The following is a 17,265-nucleotide window of genomic DNA, read 5'->3' as shown; positions in this document are numbered from 1 at the left end:
AGGAGAAGGGCTTATGCCCGAAACGTCGATTCTCCTGCTCCTTGGATGCTGCCTGACCTGCTGCGCTTTTCCAGCAACACATTTTTCACCTCAATTTCTTTAGTCATCCAGCATTCCCTATACCTACCAGCCTTCCCTTTCACCTTGACAGGAATGTACTTTCTCTGGATTCTTGTTATCTCATTTCTGAAGGCTTCCCATTTTCCAGCCGTCCCTTTACCTGCGAACATCTGCCTCCAATTGGCTTTCGAAAGTTCTTGCCTAATACCGTCAAAATTGGCCTTTCTCCAATTTAGAACATCAACTTTTAGACCTGGTCTATCCTTTTCCATCACTACTTTAAAACGAATAGAATTATGGTCGCTGGCCCCAAAGTGCTCCCCCACTGACACCTCAGTCACCTGCCCTGCCTTGTTTCCCAAGAATAGGTCAAGTTTTGCACCTTCTCTAGTAGGTACATTCACATACTGAATCAGAAAATTGTCTTGTGCACACTTAAGAAATTCCTCTCCATCTAAACCTTTAACACTATGGCAGCCCCAGTCGATGCTTGGAAAGTTAAAATCCCCTACCATAACTACCCTATTATTCTTACAGATAGCTGAGATCTCCTTCCAAGTTTGTTTCTCAATTTCCCTCTGACTACTGGGGGGTCTATAATACAATCTAAATAAGGTGACCATCCCTTTCTTATTTCTCAGTTCCACCCAAATAACTTCCCTGGATGTATTTCCGGGAATATCCTCCCTCAGCACAGCTGTAATGCTATCCCTTATCTGTATGTAAGGATACTAGTGAGAGAGGGTCATGTTGTTTTGTGGCTAGTTGGTGTTCATCTATCCTGGTGGCTAGTATTCTGCCTGTTTGTCCAATGTAGTGTTTGTTACAGTTCTTGCATGGTACTTGCAGACAAACCAACGGAACATCCATGGGTTCTCCGATATCCGGGTTCTTAGCAGAGGCAGTTATGCAGAGACTCAACAAACAGCCCTGCCAACCATCCATCCCAAGCTTTGGGTCTGCTACGTGGATGACACCTTTGTCATCACTAAACGAAACAAATTAGAGGAAACCTTCAAGACCATCAATAATACCCTTACTGGCATAAAATTCACTAAAGAGGAGAAAAACAACAACAAACTGCCACTCCTAGACGTTGCAGCAGATCGCACAGCCAATGGGGAACTTCAAACCAGCATCTACAGGCAAACAATACATACAGACCAAATACTGAACTGCAAAGCAGTTATCCCAACGTTCACAAACCAAGCTGCATCAGAACATTATTTTGATGAGCCAACACACACTGCAGCCCAGAGGACCTACGCAGAGCAGAGGAAAATCACCTATACAGTGTATTCAAAAAGAATGGATACCCAATGAACAGAGTCCGCTGATTTCTCAGCAACAAACCCAAACAAGCAGATAAAACGCATCCAGAAACCCTAGCGACTCTCCCCTACATCAAAGACATCTCTGAAATGACTGCCAGACTACTCAGACCCCTGGGCATCATGGTAGCCCACAAACCCACCAACACAGTAAAACAGCAGCTAATGAACTTGAAAGACCCTATACAGATACCAAGCAAAACTAATATCATTTACAAAATACCGTGCAAGAACTGTAAAAAGCACTACATTGGACAAACAGGTAGAAAACTAGCCACCAGGATACATGAACATCAACTAGTCACAAAACGACATGACCCTCTCTCACTAGTATCCTTACATACAGATAAGGAAGGACACCACTTCGACTGGGATTACACATCTACCTTAGGACAAGCCAAGCAGAGACACGCACGAGAATTCCTAGAAGCATGGCATTCCAACCGGAAGTCTATCAACAAACACATCGAGTTAGACCCCATCTACCACTCCCTGAGAAAAAGGACAAGAAATGACATCACCACAGGAAATGACTTCACCAACTCAAATAAACCCAAACACACAAATAGAATGTAGGAGTCAATGTACAGTGCTTCGCCTGAGGCCCACTGAAGATGTTACCTATGAGGGTGATGAAACGTCTGGAAATGAACCTTCCAGCTCAGTGAGCAAACCTACATCCAGATGATGGAAGATCTGAAGTGATTGTTGAGTAGCTCGTGTAATGTAGGACAGTGTCAGTGCAGGCAGAGGTGAATAGCTGCCTTCGCTGTCAAGTGTTAATGAAACAGGTCAGTCCTTATAGCAACCTGAAGATGTTCTCAGTTATTTTTGTGGAGTTAATTGGGGAAAGGCCACATTATTTTGAGCCTCAGGGTCAGGGGCTGCAGGTAGACAAAAAAAAATGGCTTCTCCTCTTTCTTATGTAGTGACTCCAACTTCTTTCACACCTGTTTGCCAAATTTGTTCGGGCCTTTTAAGGAGGGAGCAAGCAGGATTGATAAAGGGAAGCCAGTTGATGAGGTGTATTTGGATTTCCAAAAGGCATTCAATAGGACACTGCACATACTGTTATTAAACAGTGCAATGAGAGAGAACATTGGCATGGATAGAGAACTGGATAACTAATAGAAGACAGGGTTACAATTAGACTGTCAGGGTGGCAGTCTATAACTAGTAGCATGCCCCAGATTCATGCTGGGGCCACCATAACGTAGAATACTTATTCGTGACTTGAATGAGAACCATGAATGTAATATCGCCAGATTTGCAGGCGAGACAAAAATAGGTGGGAAGATAAGTAGAAATCGCCCTGGAGTGTCGGAGGCTGAGGGGTGACCTAATAGAGGTTTACAAAATTATGAAGGGCATGGATAGGATAAATAGACAAAGTCTTTTCGCTGGGGCCGGGGAGTCCAGAATTAGAGGGCATAGGTTTAGGGTGTGAGTGGAAAGGTCTAAAAGAGACCTAAGAGGCAACGTTTTCACGCAGTGGGTGGTACGTGTATGGAATGAGCTGCCAGAGGAAGTGGTGGAGGCTGGTACAATTGCAACAGTTAAGAGGTATTTGGATGGCTATATGAATAGGAAGGATTTGGAGGGATATGGGCCGGGTGCTGGCAGGTGGGACTAGATTGGGTTGGGATATCTGTTCGACATGGACAGGTTGGACCGAAGGGTCTGTTTCCATGCTGTACATCTCTCTGACTCTATAACAGAGTCGACAGAGGGGTATAGACAGATGAATTGATTTGGCAAAAAATTGGCGGATGCATTAGAATGGAAAAAGTGAGACTCTGCACTTATGCAGGAAGAATAGAAGAGTTGACTATTATTTCAGTGGTGGGGAGGAGGAAAACTACAGAAAGCTGCAGTACAAAGGCATTTGGGGGGTCCTTATGCATCAATGTCAAAAAGCCAGCATCCAAATTCAGTGGGTAATAAGAAAGACAAATGGAATTTTGGATCTTATTTCAAAGTGTATAAAAATAGAAAGGTTGTGCTAAAACTATACAAAATGCGAGTCAGACCAAGGTAGAATCCTCTGAATGGTTTTGGGACCATTATCTATGGAAAGATGTCCTGATATTGGAGACAGTCCAGAGAAGGTTCAATATGCTGATACCAGATGTGGAGGAATTTTCTTCTGAGGTTGAGTAGCTTGGACTTGGTACTCGTTAGAGCTTACAAGAATGAGAGGAGACCTTAGTGAAACATACAAGAATCTTGGGGGCTTGACAGGTGTAGAGTTTTGTTTCACCTTCTGGGAGAGTATATGACCAATGGTGTGGTCTCCGAATAAGGGGGTCACCCATTTAAGACAGAGATGAGGAATTCCTTCTCCCAGAGGGTAGTGAATCTGTGGAATTATATACTGCAGACTGCAGTCAAGGCTGGGCCATTAACGACAATCAAGGCTGCGATTGATAAGATTTTTAATCAGTAAGGAAATAAAGGGCTATGGCAAAAAAGCAGGAAAATGGAGTTGAGGATTATCAGATGAGCCGTTTTATGAAATAGCAGGCCAAACTGGGCCAATTGGCCTACTTCTGCTCCTTTGTCTTATGGCCTTGTGCAGGGGGTGATGGAATGGAGGGCCCTTCACAGTGTCGCCTTATATGGTATATTAGCTGGGAGATACGCACGCTCGTAGTTAATTGATGCATTACAGAAGAGCAACTGGTGTTTGGATCAATGTCAAAAGAACAAACTAAGAATATTTTAATGAAATCCAATGCCTGGTTTCTACAAAAGAGCACAGAATATGTAAGTAGGTGCTAGAGGCTGGCTCTTGTGGCAATAACTATGTATGTTGTAGTTCATGACCTGCCCACGTGCAGTGAAGACTCTGTGTGTATGCAGTTGAGAATGGTTAATCATAAGCTTTTATTTGCTGAGGATGGACCATTAAATAATGACAGGAAGTCCCAGCACCCCAAGTGACTATGCCTAAGGATTAATCACTGAGTGCCTCATGGTGTTTGCTGCAAATCACAGTTAATCTTACGTGAGTGATTTTTATAAGCTTGAATGATGCATGTATGTTTAAAATCCATTCTGTCACTGGTAATGCCAGTATTTAGTGCTTATCTTTTACTTGCCTTCTAGTTGAACCACTGATGTATCAAGTGAATAGAGTTCGAATATGATTGGGACAAAGACTTGGGGGGAGGGGGCGGTTATAATAAGTTTAATATCTGAAGCATTCATAGATAATACGGAGGTATTGGAGGAGGCCAAAATAAATGGCAAAACCAACAGAACCTTGAAGGTAAGGCAATTAAGAGGAAGTGACAGAATTTACTAAGATGTTGGGAAAATTGTACAGGAGCAGTAGCAGTGAGCTAGAAAGCAATGCCCACGATAGAACCGCTGTTCGCAAAGACTCAAAGCTGCGAATGGTGGGGCAGTGTAAGGAGAACTCGAGGTTTCAGGGGAAGCGTGGAAGCTAATCCGGCATTTCTAGAAACATGCCAGGCAATTTAAGGACCACACCAGGCCTAGGAATGGAAGACAAGGTTCACCAGGTACTGAACTGCTTCAAACTTAAATAGGGGATGCCAGGTTAGTACATTACAGTGGGCAGTATTGCTAATAAGGTGTTAGCAAGGGAGTTGATGAGACTACAGCTTCCTCTGAAGGAGCGTTCTATGCATTTGACTTGCATTTCCTTGTTTGTCAGAATTTAAATTTTGAACGGGCAAAGTTTAATTGACAGAAGCAAAGGCCAGGCGAAAGCATGGAAATGTTATTGAAATGACCTCAATAGGCTGGCAGAGAACTGCACTTTGGAAGGTTTGAAGACAGAGTTGATTTCCAAACTGGATTGTTGTTTGGGAGGCAAGTGACAAATCATAGCCGGGAAATGGTTTATGCATTCATAATTAGACAGTACGGAAACAGACCATTCAGTCCAACTAGTCCATGCTGACCATAATCCCAAACTAAACTAGTCCAATCTGTCTGCATTTGGCCCATATCCCTCCAAACCTTTCCTATTCATGTACTTAGTTAAATATCTTTTAACCATTGTAAATGTACTCTCATCCACTATTTCTTCTGGCAGTACATTCCACACTCGAACCACACTTGGTGTAAAAAAAGTTTGCCCCTCGTCTTTAAATCTTTCTCCTCTCACTTTAAATATGCCCCTTAGTCTTGAAATTCCCCACCCTAGGGAAAGGATACCTGCCATTCACCTCATCTGTACCTCTCGTTATTTTATAAATCTCTATAAGGTCACCTCTCAACCTCCTATGCTCCAGTGAAACAAGTCCCAGCCTCTCCCCATTACTCAAACCTCCGTTCCGAGCAATATCCTGGTAAATCTCTTCTGATCCCTCTTCAGCTTAATCGTATTCTTCCTATAGCAGGGCATCCCGAACTGGACATAGTATTCAAGGCAAGGTCTCACCAACGTCCTGTACAACCTCAATATGACATCCTAACTTCCATACTGAAAGGTGTGAGCAATAAAAGCAAGTGTTCTTAGTGCTGCCTTAATCACCCATCTATAGGTGATGCAAACTTCAAAGAGTTATGTACCTGAACCCCTAGATCTCACTGTTCTACAACACTGCTCAAGGCCCTACTTTTAATTGTATAAATCCTGCCTTTGTTTGTTTTACCAAAATGCAATACTTTGCATTTGTCCAAATTGCAAATTGGGTGGCATGGTGGCTCAGTGGTTAGCATTGCTGCCTGTCCGCGCCGTGGGTTCGATTCCACCCTCGGGCCACTGTCTGTGTGGAGTGTGCACATTCTCCCCGTGTCTGCGTGGGTTTCCTCCGGGTGTTCTGATTTCCTCCCACAATCCAAAGATGTGCAGGTTAGTGTGAATTTGCCATGCTAAATTGCTCATAGTGTTAAGTGCATTAGTCAGGGGTAAATGTAGGGGAATGGCTTTGCGTGTTTTACTCTTCGGAGGGCCGGTGTGGTCTTGTCAGGCCAAATGGCATGTTTCCATACTGTATGGAATCTAATCTAAACTCCATCTGCCAGTGCTCAGCCCATTGACCCAATTGATCAAAATCTCTTTGTAATTGTCGATAACCTTCTTCACTGTGCATTATACCACCAAACTTGATGTCATCTGCAAACTTACTAACCATGCCTTCTATATTCTCATCTAAACCATTTAGTTCTGGAGAATGTGGTTAAATTATGAGGCAAACTGAACTTAACAGAATTCAGTATACTTTAGAAGGAAAATTGATGGCCCATTCTAAGCCCCCAAAGGAGAAAGTGCATGTAATTCTGAACCTGCTGAAACAGGAAAAAGCATGTCACTCACTATTTTATAATGCCTCTGGTGTAGCACGAACAAGCCTCACAAACAGATGCAGTGTGCCTCAGCTGTGGAAAAGTGGGTCATTTTAAAGCAGTTTGTTTTAAAATGCAAACAATGGAAAATAATGGGAGAAATTCTTAAATTAATGCTCCATACAAGAGGGTTGAAAAACGACAAAAAAATTATCAAATTCTTTTGTGAAAAAAAATGACACTGAAAGCAAATATTCTAGTTTTAAACTAGAAGCACATAGACATCTCACGATTAGGTACAGGAGCCATCATTTCCATATTACGGGCGCAACTAAAATGGCTCAAGCAAATTCAGTTTCCACTATTAGTGATCAAATTCCAACTTCATTAAAAGGTAAAGGCCAGTGCTTGGTTAAGTACAAATATTAAAGAAGAAATGCTACCATTCAGACCCTTAAGGAATGTTTGGAGCTGAGGTGGGCCTGTAAGGTTGTTGAGATTGCTGATGCTAAAAATGACTTAATTTTAAAGTGAATTCCCAAAACTGTTGTCAGGATTGGGCAAACTGAAGACACAATCTCACATCACCCAATGCTAAATTGATCTGCTTATTCATGCTGAGGAAAGTCGCCTGCACACTTCAGTTAAAGCTGAAATCAAAAAGATTCACCGACAAGGAGTTCTTTCACTGGTTACCATGCCAACAAGAAATATATACAGGTATTCCTGTCCCAAGGCTGTTCAAAAATCTTTGTGGATTTATCTCTGAGCAAGGAGTCAAGCACACAGTCCAGCCAATAGAAATTAGTCCTATGAAGAGCACTTCAGCTTGATAGGCTTCATAAATGTCATCAGACATTTGGGGATTACAAAGTGCCACGCAAGGGTGCAACAATTACTTTGATGGCTAGGTATTCTCCATTCCATTGAGGAAATGATTTCTAACTACGTTCCTTGTGCTGAACATAAAGAAAACTTATTACCACCTTTCCATCAAGGCTATGGGTGTGCCTGGAAATTAATTTCTTTTGTGTTTAAGGGAAAAATGTTCTGTGTAGTTATTGATTATTTAAAATGCATTGAAGTTAACTTTGTATAGTATCACAACAGTTACAGTCATCCAATCCCTCAAAAGAATTTATTCCATTAATAGGTTTCTGGATATAGTAATGTCAGACAATGCACCCCAAACTTTCTGATGAGAAATTTCAAAATTTCACACATGAATATGACTTGAATCACCTTGCTGTCCTCAAGCAAACTGAGGCTGAGAGAGGGGTATGAACAATTAAAGCTTCATTGAAGAGAAATAAAGACCGAAATCTTGTTCTGTTGAGTTATTGATCCTCAGAATGAACTATCACTATCAGCATTGCTGAGAGATTGAGGACATAGTTTCCATCTCTAACACATCAGGCCTTAAATTACATAAAACAACCACAAGATAGTAAAAGAAGAAGAATGAAGAAACAGGTGGGCTCAATTTTAAACAATAGACACTGAACAAAAAAGTTTCCAGAGCTGAAGCCTGACAAGGTGTACATGTAAGAGACCAACAGTGAAAAGGAGGAATTATTGGGAAAAAATTCTACAACCAAGATTGTATGTGGTTAAGACAGTACCCAGTATTGTAAGGAGAAGCCACAATACATAGCAAGGTGGGAACATGTAAACATATGGCTGATCTGATTGTAACCTGAAATCTGCATTGCTGCCTACCTCTGATACCCTTATTTGCCTCCTGACTTGAAAAATGTTCAAAGACTCAGTTTCCATTGCCTTTTTGGGAAAAGTTCGGGCTAAAGATGCACATGTGACAATAAATTCAATTCAGTTTCCTCTGTGAGCAAATATTTTTGCCTCTGATCTGTATTAAATGGGTAACCCCATAATTTTTAAACAGTTACTAAACCTCGAGTTCTAGATTCTCTCACAAGAGGAATGATCTTCCCTTCATTGATCCTGTCGAGACCCCTCCGGATGCTATAATCTTCAACAAGTTGCTTCTCATTGTTCTAAGCTGCAGCAGATACAAGCCTAGCCTATCCAATATTTCTATCTCTGCTCATTCCAGATATTAGTATAGAACATAGAACATCACAGCGCAGTACAGGCCCTTCGGCCCTCAATGTTGCAGACCTGTCATACCAATCTGAAGCCCATCAAACCTACACTTTTCCATGTACGTCCATATGCTTGTCCAATAATGACTTAAATGTACTTAAAGTTGGCGACTCTACTACCGTTGCAGGCAAAGCATTCCATACCCTTACTACTCTGAGTAAAGAAACTACCTCTGACATCTGTCCTGTATCTATCACCCCTCAATTTAAAGCTATGCCCCCTCGTGCTCGCCGTCACTATATTTGGTAAAAGGCTCTCCCTGTCCACCCTATCTAACCCTCTGATTATCTTATATGTCTCTATTAAGTCAACCTTCTTCTCTCTAACGAAAACAGCCTCAAGTCCCTCAGCTTTTCCTCATAAGACCTTCCCTCCATACCAGGCAATGTCCTGATAAATCTCCTCTGCACCATTTCCAAAGCTTCCACATCCTCCTTATAATGCGGTGACCAGAACTGTACACAATACTCCAAGTGCGGCCGCACCAGAGTTTTGTACAGCTGCAGCATAACCTCATGGTTCTGGAACTTGATCCCTCTATTAATAAAAGCTAAAATACTGTATGCCTTCTTAACAACCCTGTCAACCTGGGTGGCAACTTTCAAGGATCTGTGTACATGGACACCGAGATCTCTCTGCTCATCTACACTACCAAGAATCTTACCATTAGCCCAGTACTTTGCATTCCAGTTACTCCGACCAAAGTGAATCACCTACAACATCCTTCGTCACTATCCACAACTCCACTGACCTTAGTGTCGTCTGCAAATTTAGTAACCCACCCTTCTACGCCCTCATCCAGGTCATTTATAAAAATGACGAACAGCAGTGGACCCAACACTGACCCTTGCGGTACACCACTAGTAACTGGACTCCAGGATAGACACTTCCCATCAACCACCACCCTCTGTCGTCTTTCAGCAAGCCAATTACTGATCCAAACTGCCATATCTCCCACAATTCCATTCTTCCGCATTTTGTACAATAGCCTATTGTGGGGAACCTTATTGAACGCCTTGCTGAAATCCATATGCACCACATCAACCGGTTTACTCTCACCTACCTGTTTGGTCACCTTCTCAAAGAACTCAATAAGGTTTGTGAGGCACGACTTACCCTTTACAAAACCATGCTGACTATCCCTAATCAAATTATTCTTTTCCAGGTGATTATGAATCCTATCACTTATAACCTTTTCCAACACTTTGCCAACAACTGAAGTAAGACTCACTGGTCTATAATTACCTGGGTTGTCTCTACTCCCCTTCTTGAACAGGGGAACCACATTTGCTATCCTCCAGTCTTCTGGCACTATTCCTGTAGACAATGATGATTTAAAGATCAATGCCAAAGGCTCGGCAATCTCCTCCCTGGCTTTCCAGAGGATCCTAGGATAAATCCCATCTGGCCCAAGGGACTTGACTATTTTTACACTCTGCAGGGTTTCTAATACCTCTTCCTTGTGAACCTCAATCCCACCTAGTCTAGTAGCCTGTATCTCAGTATTCTCTTCGACAACATTGTCGTTTTCTAGAGTGAATACTGTCGAAAAATATTCATTTCGTGCTTCCCCTATCTCCTCTGACTCCACACACAACTTCCCACTACTATCCTTGATTGGCCCTAATCTTACTCTCATCATTCTTTTATTCCTTAAATACCTATAGAAAGCCTTAGGGTTTACCCTGATCCTATCCACCAACAACTTCTCATGTTTCCTCTTGGCTCTTCTGAGCCCTCTCTTTAGGTCTTTCCTGGCTACCTTGTAACCCTCAAGCGCCCTAACTGAGCCTTCACATCTCATCCTAACATAAGCCGCCGCCTTCCTCTTGACCAGAGATTCCACTTCCTTCGTAAACCACGGCGCTGTACAGCTTCCTCCCTGCCTGACAGGTACATACTAATCGAGGACACACAGGAGCTTTTCCTTGAATAAGCTCCACATTTCTAATGTGCCCAACTCCTGCAGTTTCCTTCCCCATCCTATGTTTCCTAAATCTTGCCTAATTGCATGATGATTGCCTTTCCCCCAGCTGGAACTCTTGCCCAGTGGTATACACCTATCCCTTTCTATCACTAAAGTAAACATAACAGAATTGTGATCGCTATCACCAAAGTGCTCACCTACTTCCAAGTCTAACACCTGGCCAGGCTCATTACCCAGTACCAAATCTAATGTGGCTTCGCCCCTTGTTGGCCAGTCTACATTCTGGCCAACAAGGGGCAGGCAGCTCTCCTGCACACACTGGACAAAAACTGACCCATCTATAGTACTTGTACTGTAGTGTTCCCAGTCAATATTTGGAAAGTTGAAGTCCCCCATGACAACTACCCTGTCTCTCTCACTCCTATCGAGAATCATCTTTGCTATCCTTTCCCTGTACATCTCTGGAGCTATTCGGAGGCCGATAGAAAACTCCCAACAGGGTGACCTCTCCTTTTCTGTTTCTAACCTCGGCCCATACTACCTCAGTTGACAAGACCCTAAACATCCTTTCTGCAACTGTAATACTGTCCTTGACCAACAATGCCACACCTCCCCCACTTTTGCCATCTTCTCTGTTCTTACTAAACATCTAAATCCTGGAACTTGCAACAACCATTCCTGTCCCTGCTCTATCCATGTCTGCGAAATGGCCACAACATCGAAGTCCCAGGTACCAACCCATGCTGCAAATTCACCCACCTTATTTTAATGTTCCTGGTGTTGAAGTAGACACACTTCAAACCAAGTGCTTGCCGGTGCCATCTTGTGTCCCTGAAACTTGATTTCGGACCTCCCTACTCTCAACCTATGGTAAACCTTCTCTGAGCTGCCTCCAAAATATTTATACATTCTCTCTTAGACCAATACAGTTCATGGTAGTCCAGACTCTGTTTCACCAGTACCCTGTATGACTGAAGAATAGCCTTCCTCTTCTGTATCTCTGAAATCTGCAATCTCTCTTCATTTAAATAATGTACTTTTATTCTTGTTGTCAAAATGGGCACTTACACATTCAACCATATTGTACTCCATTTCTCAAATCTTGTCCATTCACTTACCTATCTGTGTCTTTTTGTAAACTCTTTCTGTCCTCCTTATGGTGTATTTTCCTCCCAATCTTTACCTCATCAAATTCCTTCTGCCCTTCATCTAAGTCATTTATGTAAATGGTAAGAATGCAGAAGCTCCATAACCATCCTGTGGGACATCACTTGTTGCATCTTACCAAACTGAAAATGACCCATATATGCTTGCTGTCTGCTTCCTGTTCACAGGTCAAATTTTTATCCATACAAAAATGGGGTTACCTTCTACAGCATGTGCTTTTATTTTCCACAATATCATTTGTGGATCTGTATTAAATGACATACTGATTCTTCTTTTTCCCCCCCACCCCCATCCAGAGCACACATTACTTCCTCAAAAACTGCAGTAGGTTGGTTAAACAAGATTTCCTTGTTCCAGAATCATGTTGACTGTGCCTGATTACCTTGAACTTTTCCTTTATTTTTCATCTCATAATTATTTCATAATAGCTTCGAACATCTTCCCTGTGATATTGTGCTTTCTGTCTCCCTTTTTGAACAGAGTAATTAAGTTTGCTTTCTTACAAACTGATGTGACATTCCCAAATCCAGGAAATTTTGGAAAATTAAAACCAATGCAATAGCTTTCTCATTTGTCACTTCCTTTAAGACCTTGGGGTATAGTCTGTCAGGGCTTGAGCCTGCAGCTTTACAAGATCTTAGACAATAGACAATAGGTGCAGGAGTAGGCCATTCAGCCCTTCGAGCCTGCACCGCCATTCAATATGATCATGGCTGATCATTCCTAATCAGTATTCTGTTCCTGCCTTATCCCCATAACCCTTGATTCCACTATCCTTGAGAGCTCTATTCAACTCTTTCTTAAATGAATCCAGAGACTGGGCCTCCACTGCCCTCTGGGGCAGAGCATTCCACACAGCCACCACTCTCTGGGTGATGAAGCTTCTCCTCATCTGAGTTCTAAATGGTCTACCCTATATTTTTAAGCTGTGTCCTCTGGTTCGGCACTCCCCCATCAGCGGAAACATGTTTCCTGCTGCCAGAGTATCCAATCCTTTCATAATCTTATATGTCTCAATCAGATCCCCTCTCAGTCTTCTAAACTCAAGGGTATACAAGCCCAGTCGCTTCAGTCTTTCAGTGTAAGGTAATCCCGCCATTCTAGGAATTGACCTCGTGAACCTACACTGCACTCCCTCAATAGCCAGAATGTCTTTCCTCAAATTTGGAGACCAGAACTGCACACACTACTCCAGGTGTGGTCTCACCAGGGCCCTGTACAGCTGCAGAAGCACCTCTTTGCTTCTCTACTCAATTCCTCTTGTTATGAAGACCTGCATGCTTGCCTTCATTGACTGGTATACAAGAACACCCAGATCTCTCTGTATTGCCCCTTTACCTAAATTGATTCCATTGAGTTAGTAAATTGCCTTCCTGTTCTTGCCATCAAAGTGGATAACCATACATTTATCTACATTAAATTGCATCTGCCATGCATCTGCCCACTCACCTAACTTGTCCAGGTCACCCTGTAATCTCCTAACATCCTCATCACATTTCACCCTGCCACCCAGCTTTGTATCATCAGCAAATTTGCTAATGTTATTACTAATACCATCTTCTATATCATTAACATATATTGTAAAAAGCTGCGGTCCCAGCTCAGATCCCTGCGGTACCCCACTGGTCACGGCCTGCCATTCCGAAATGGAGCCGTTTATAACTACCCTTTGTTTCCTATCAGCCAACCAATTTTCAATCCAATCTAGTACTTTGCCCCCAATACCATGCACCCTAATTTTACTCACTAACCACCTGTGTGGGACTTTATCAAAAGATTTCTGAAAGTCCAGGTTATAACATTAGCCACCCTCCAATCCTCGGGAACCGACCCGGAATCTATTGAACTCTGGAAAATAATCACCAAATAATCATCCACGATTTCCCGAGCCACCTCCTTCAGTATCCTGGGATGCAGACCATCAGGCCCCGGAGGCTTATCAACCTTCAGACCTAACAGTTTCTCCAACACCAAATCCTGGCAAATATAGATTCCCTTAAGTTCAGGTCCTTCAGTCACTGTTACCTCAGGGAGATTGCTTGTGTCTTCCCCAGTGAACACAGATCTGAAGTACCCATTTAATTCCTCTGCCATTTCTTTGTTCCTAGTAATATATTCCCCTGTTTCTGTCTTCAAGGGCCCAATTTTTGTCCTAACCATTTTTTTGCCTTGCACATACCTAAAAAAGCTTTTACTATCCTCCTTAATATTATTGGCCAGTTTACCTTCGTACCTCATTTTTCCTCTGCGTATTTCCTTCTTAGTAATCCTCTGTTGCTCTTTTAAAACCTCCCAGTCCTCAGTTTTCCCACTTATCTTTGCTATGTTATATTTTTTCTCTTTTAACTTTATATGTTTCTTAACTTCCCTCCCTTTCTCCCCTTTCACACCCTGATATATAGTTAATTCTGGAATATTGTTTGTGTTCTCAATTAATTAATCCTGACATTAAGTAATCGTATCTTGTTGTATAACAATGGGTCTATAATAGCTTGCTTCCTGGTGGACTCCAGAACTTGTGGTTCTAAAAACTATCCTGAAAGCATTCTATGCACTCCTCATCTTACCCTTTGCACATTTGAATTTTTAAATCTGTATATAAATTCTCCTATAATTCTTGTGCCTTCATGAAAGGTTCCCATTATTTCTTCCTTTAGGCTCCACTTTACCATATGGTTATTGTCAGGGGCCTGTATACCACTCCCACGAGTGACTTCTTGTCTTTATCTTATCTCAACTCGAACCATTTCCACATCCTGGTTTGTTAAACTTGGACTCCTATTGTGCTAATATCACTAACTAACAAAGCCATCACTCCACCTTACGCTAGCTTCTTCTCCTTCCAAAATATTCCATATTCTACAGTATTCAGATCCCAATTCATGTCATGTTATAGCCACGTCTTTATAGAGGATGTTGGTGAGGCCTCTTCTGGAGTATTATGTCCAGTCTGATCGTCCTTTTATAGTAAGGATATTATTAAGCGAGAGAGGATTCAGAAGAGATTTACCAGGATGTTGCTGGGAATGAAGGTTTGATTTATAAGGAGAGGCTGGGACTCTTCACTGGAATGTAGGAGGTTGGTAGAGGTTTATAAAATCATGAGAAGTATAGATAAGGTGAATGGCAGGTGTCATTTCCTTAGGATGTGCGATTTCAAGATCAGGGGACACACCTTTAAGGTGAGAGGACAAAGTTTTTGCAAAAGGTATGAAGGTAGTTTGTCTTTTTGCACAGAGTGGTTCGTATGTGGAATGCATTTCCAAAAAAATTGGTGGATGCAGGTGCAGTCACAACATTTGAAAGGCATTTAGATAAGTACATGAATAAAAAATATTTTGGAGGGATATGGGCCAGCAGCAGATAGGTGGGACTAGTTTAGTTTGGGATTATGGTCAGTATGGACTTGTTGGACAGAATTCTTTGACTGTATGACTGTCTCTGTCATGGTTACCAAAGTGTACTTGCTCATTTCTGTTTGTGCTCTCAGTTCATGTTTTATTTCAAATGTTAAATGTCTTCAGGTAGAGAGATTTTAGTTTTCTTTTTGTTATTCTTTCTATAACCTCTTGCCTTCTCTGTTGATTTACTGGTAGATTTTGTATTTGCTTTCCCTTCCTGTCATGGTCTGTTAATTATTTCCCATATTAATACCTTGCTGTTGTGCCTTGTCACTACTCTTTGATTTACTGCACTTCCCAAATTTGATCCCTTGCACTCACTGTTTGGTTTAGTTCTACTACCTGAGTTACTTGGCTCACAAGAAAACTGACCCCAGCATGGTTCAAGTGGAGACCGTCCCATTGGTACCAGATTCCAGTTTGCTCAGTACTGGTTCCGGTTCTCATGAGCTGGATGCTTCGACTCCAGTCTTTAAACCTTGCATTAATCTCTCCAATCTGATCATCCCTAAATCAATTTGTTTCTGGCTCAGGTAATATTCGGGACATTATGACCTTTTTGGTTGTTCTTCATTTGGTGCCACATACTGACTATTCAAAAGCACCTCCTCTGTTCTCCACATGTCTTTGATGCCTACAGTGACTACAACACCATGGTCCTCTCCCTCCCACTGCAGATTTGTCCCCAGCCCTGAGCAGATGGTCTGAACCCCAAGCACTGGGTAGGCAACGTAACTGTCTGGACTTGCTGTTTTCTGTAAAGAATAGTGTCAACCCCTCTGACCATGTTGTTACATACTAACACACTTTTGCTCGCCCCACTTGAATGACTTCCTGTACCATGATACCAGAGTTTGATGGCTAATTCACCCTGCAGCCTCCGCTTCCAATCAAATAAGCAGAAAGAACCTCAAACCTGTTAGGCAGTTGCTGAGGCTTGTGCTGTCTTCTCTAGCCAACACACTTTCGCCTACTTATTACCATTCAGTTTTTCTTCTTTCCTGGCTTACTATCAACCATCCTTTTGTCTGCCTAAACTTACATTCTCTCTCAAACAAAAACAGAAATTGCTGGAGGAACTCAGCAGGTCTGGCAGCATCTGTGGAGAAAAAGCAGAGTTACTGTTTTGAGTCCAGTGATCCTCCTTCAGAACTGAAGATGTTGCTAGACTAGCTGAGTTTCTTCAGCAATTTCCATTTTGGTTGATGCCACTATGTACATGAAGCATCCTTTCCCAGCTGCTACATTGCCTGAGCTCCACAACCCCAGGATAGACTGAGACTTTATTGTATTTAGAGATTCATTTCCGCACTTTGCTCATTGCTAAAAGTTTTTGTTGTTAACCTGGATTTAAAAACTAAACTTACCTTGCTCCCTGTCTTCTGTTGTTTTATTGGTTCATAATTCACAGATCTTTGAGTCATTTTGGCACAGGTGAAGGCAGTTTGACCTATTGAGTATGTCCTAGTTATCTGTCCAACAATCTGGTCAGTCTTATTTCCCCACTCGATGCCAGTAGCCCAAAATCCATTTTCCCTAAATGTTCACCAGTTTCAGGCAGCAAGCCGAGGCGATTAGCACTCATTACTGCTCGACGCTCAGCAAGGCAGAATCCGAGGCGAGAGAAATGTATGAATTAAGAGCAGGAATTGGACCCTTAACTCCTTGAGCCTGTCTGCTATTTGTTAAGTTCATGGCTGATTGGACTATTTCACATTACTGCCTAACCCTGATAATCTTTGACTCAGTTGTTAATCAAGACTTTATTTGCATCGACCTTAAAGAATGCACAGTGAAGTTTGATTATCATTCTTTGATTGTCATTCCCATCAGAGACAGCAGTTCTGCCAGTAATGTGGTTGATATCTGGTGTGGAGGGAGGATACAGCAGTATACTGCAGGGAGATACCTGTTTTACATGTGATCATCGTGCCTCTGGGGCAAGACTTTGCTGTCTTTCTGGAAGAGATAGCGGTTTAGTTGGGGCACCTGT

The 17,265-nt window shown here is 42.2% G+C and overlaps 1 protein-coding gene across 1 annotated transcript in view; it reads right to left on the bottom strand.

Annotated features, from left to right (window-relative positions):
• Positions 1-16,696, bottom strand: part of LOC122543972 (serine/threonine-protein kinase MARK2-like) — a 70,236-nt gene extending 53,540 nt beyond the window's left edge. The window contains exon 1 of the mRNA XM_043682981.1: positions 16,640-16,696. Within this exon, the coding sequence (XP_043538916.1) occupies positions 16,640-16,696 (57 nt within the window). The remainder of the gene's footprint in view (positions 1-16,639) is intronic.
• Positions 16,697-17,265: the final 569 nt, after the last annotated feature.

The sequence above is a fragment of the Chiloscyllium plagiosum genome, chromosome 45, assembly GCF_004010195.1.
Source record: "Chiloscyllium plagiosum isolate BGI_BamShark_2017 chromosome 45, ASM401019v2, whole genome shotgun sequence".
NCBI lineage: Eukaryota > Metazoa > Chordata > Chondrichthyes > Orectolobiformes > Hemiscylliidae > Chiloscyllium > Chiloscyllium plagiosum.
This window is presented reverse-complemented; position numbering and strand designations above follow the sequence as displayed.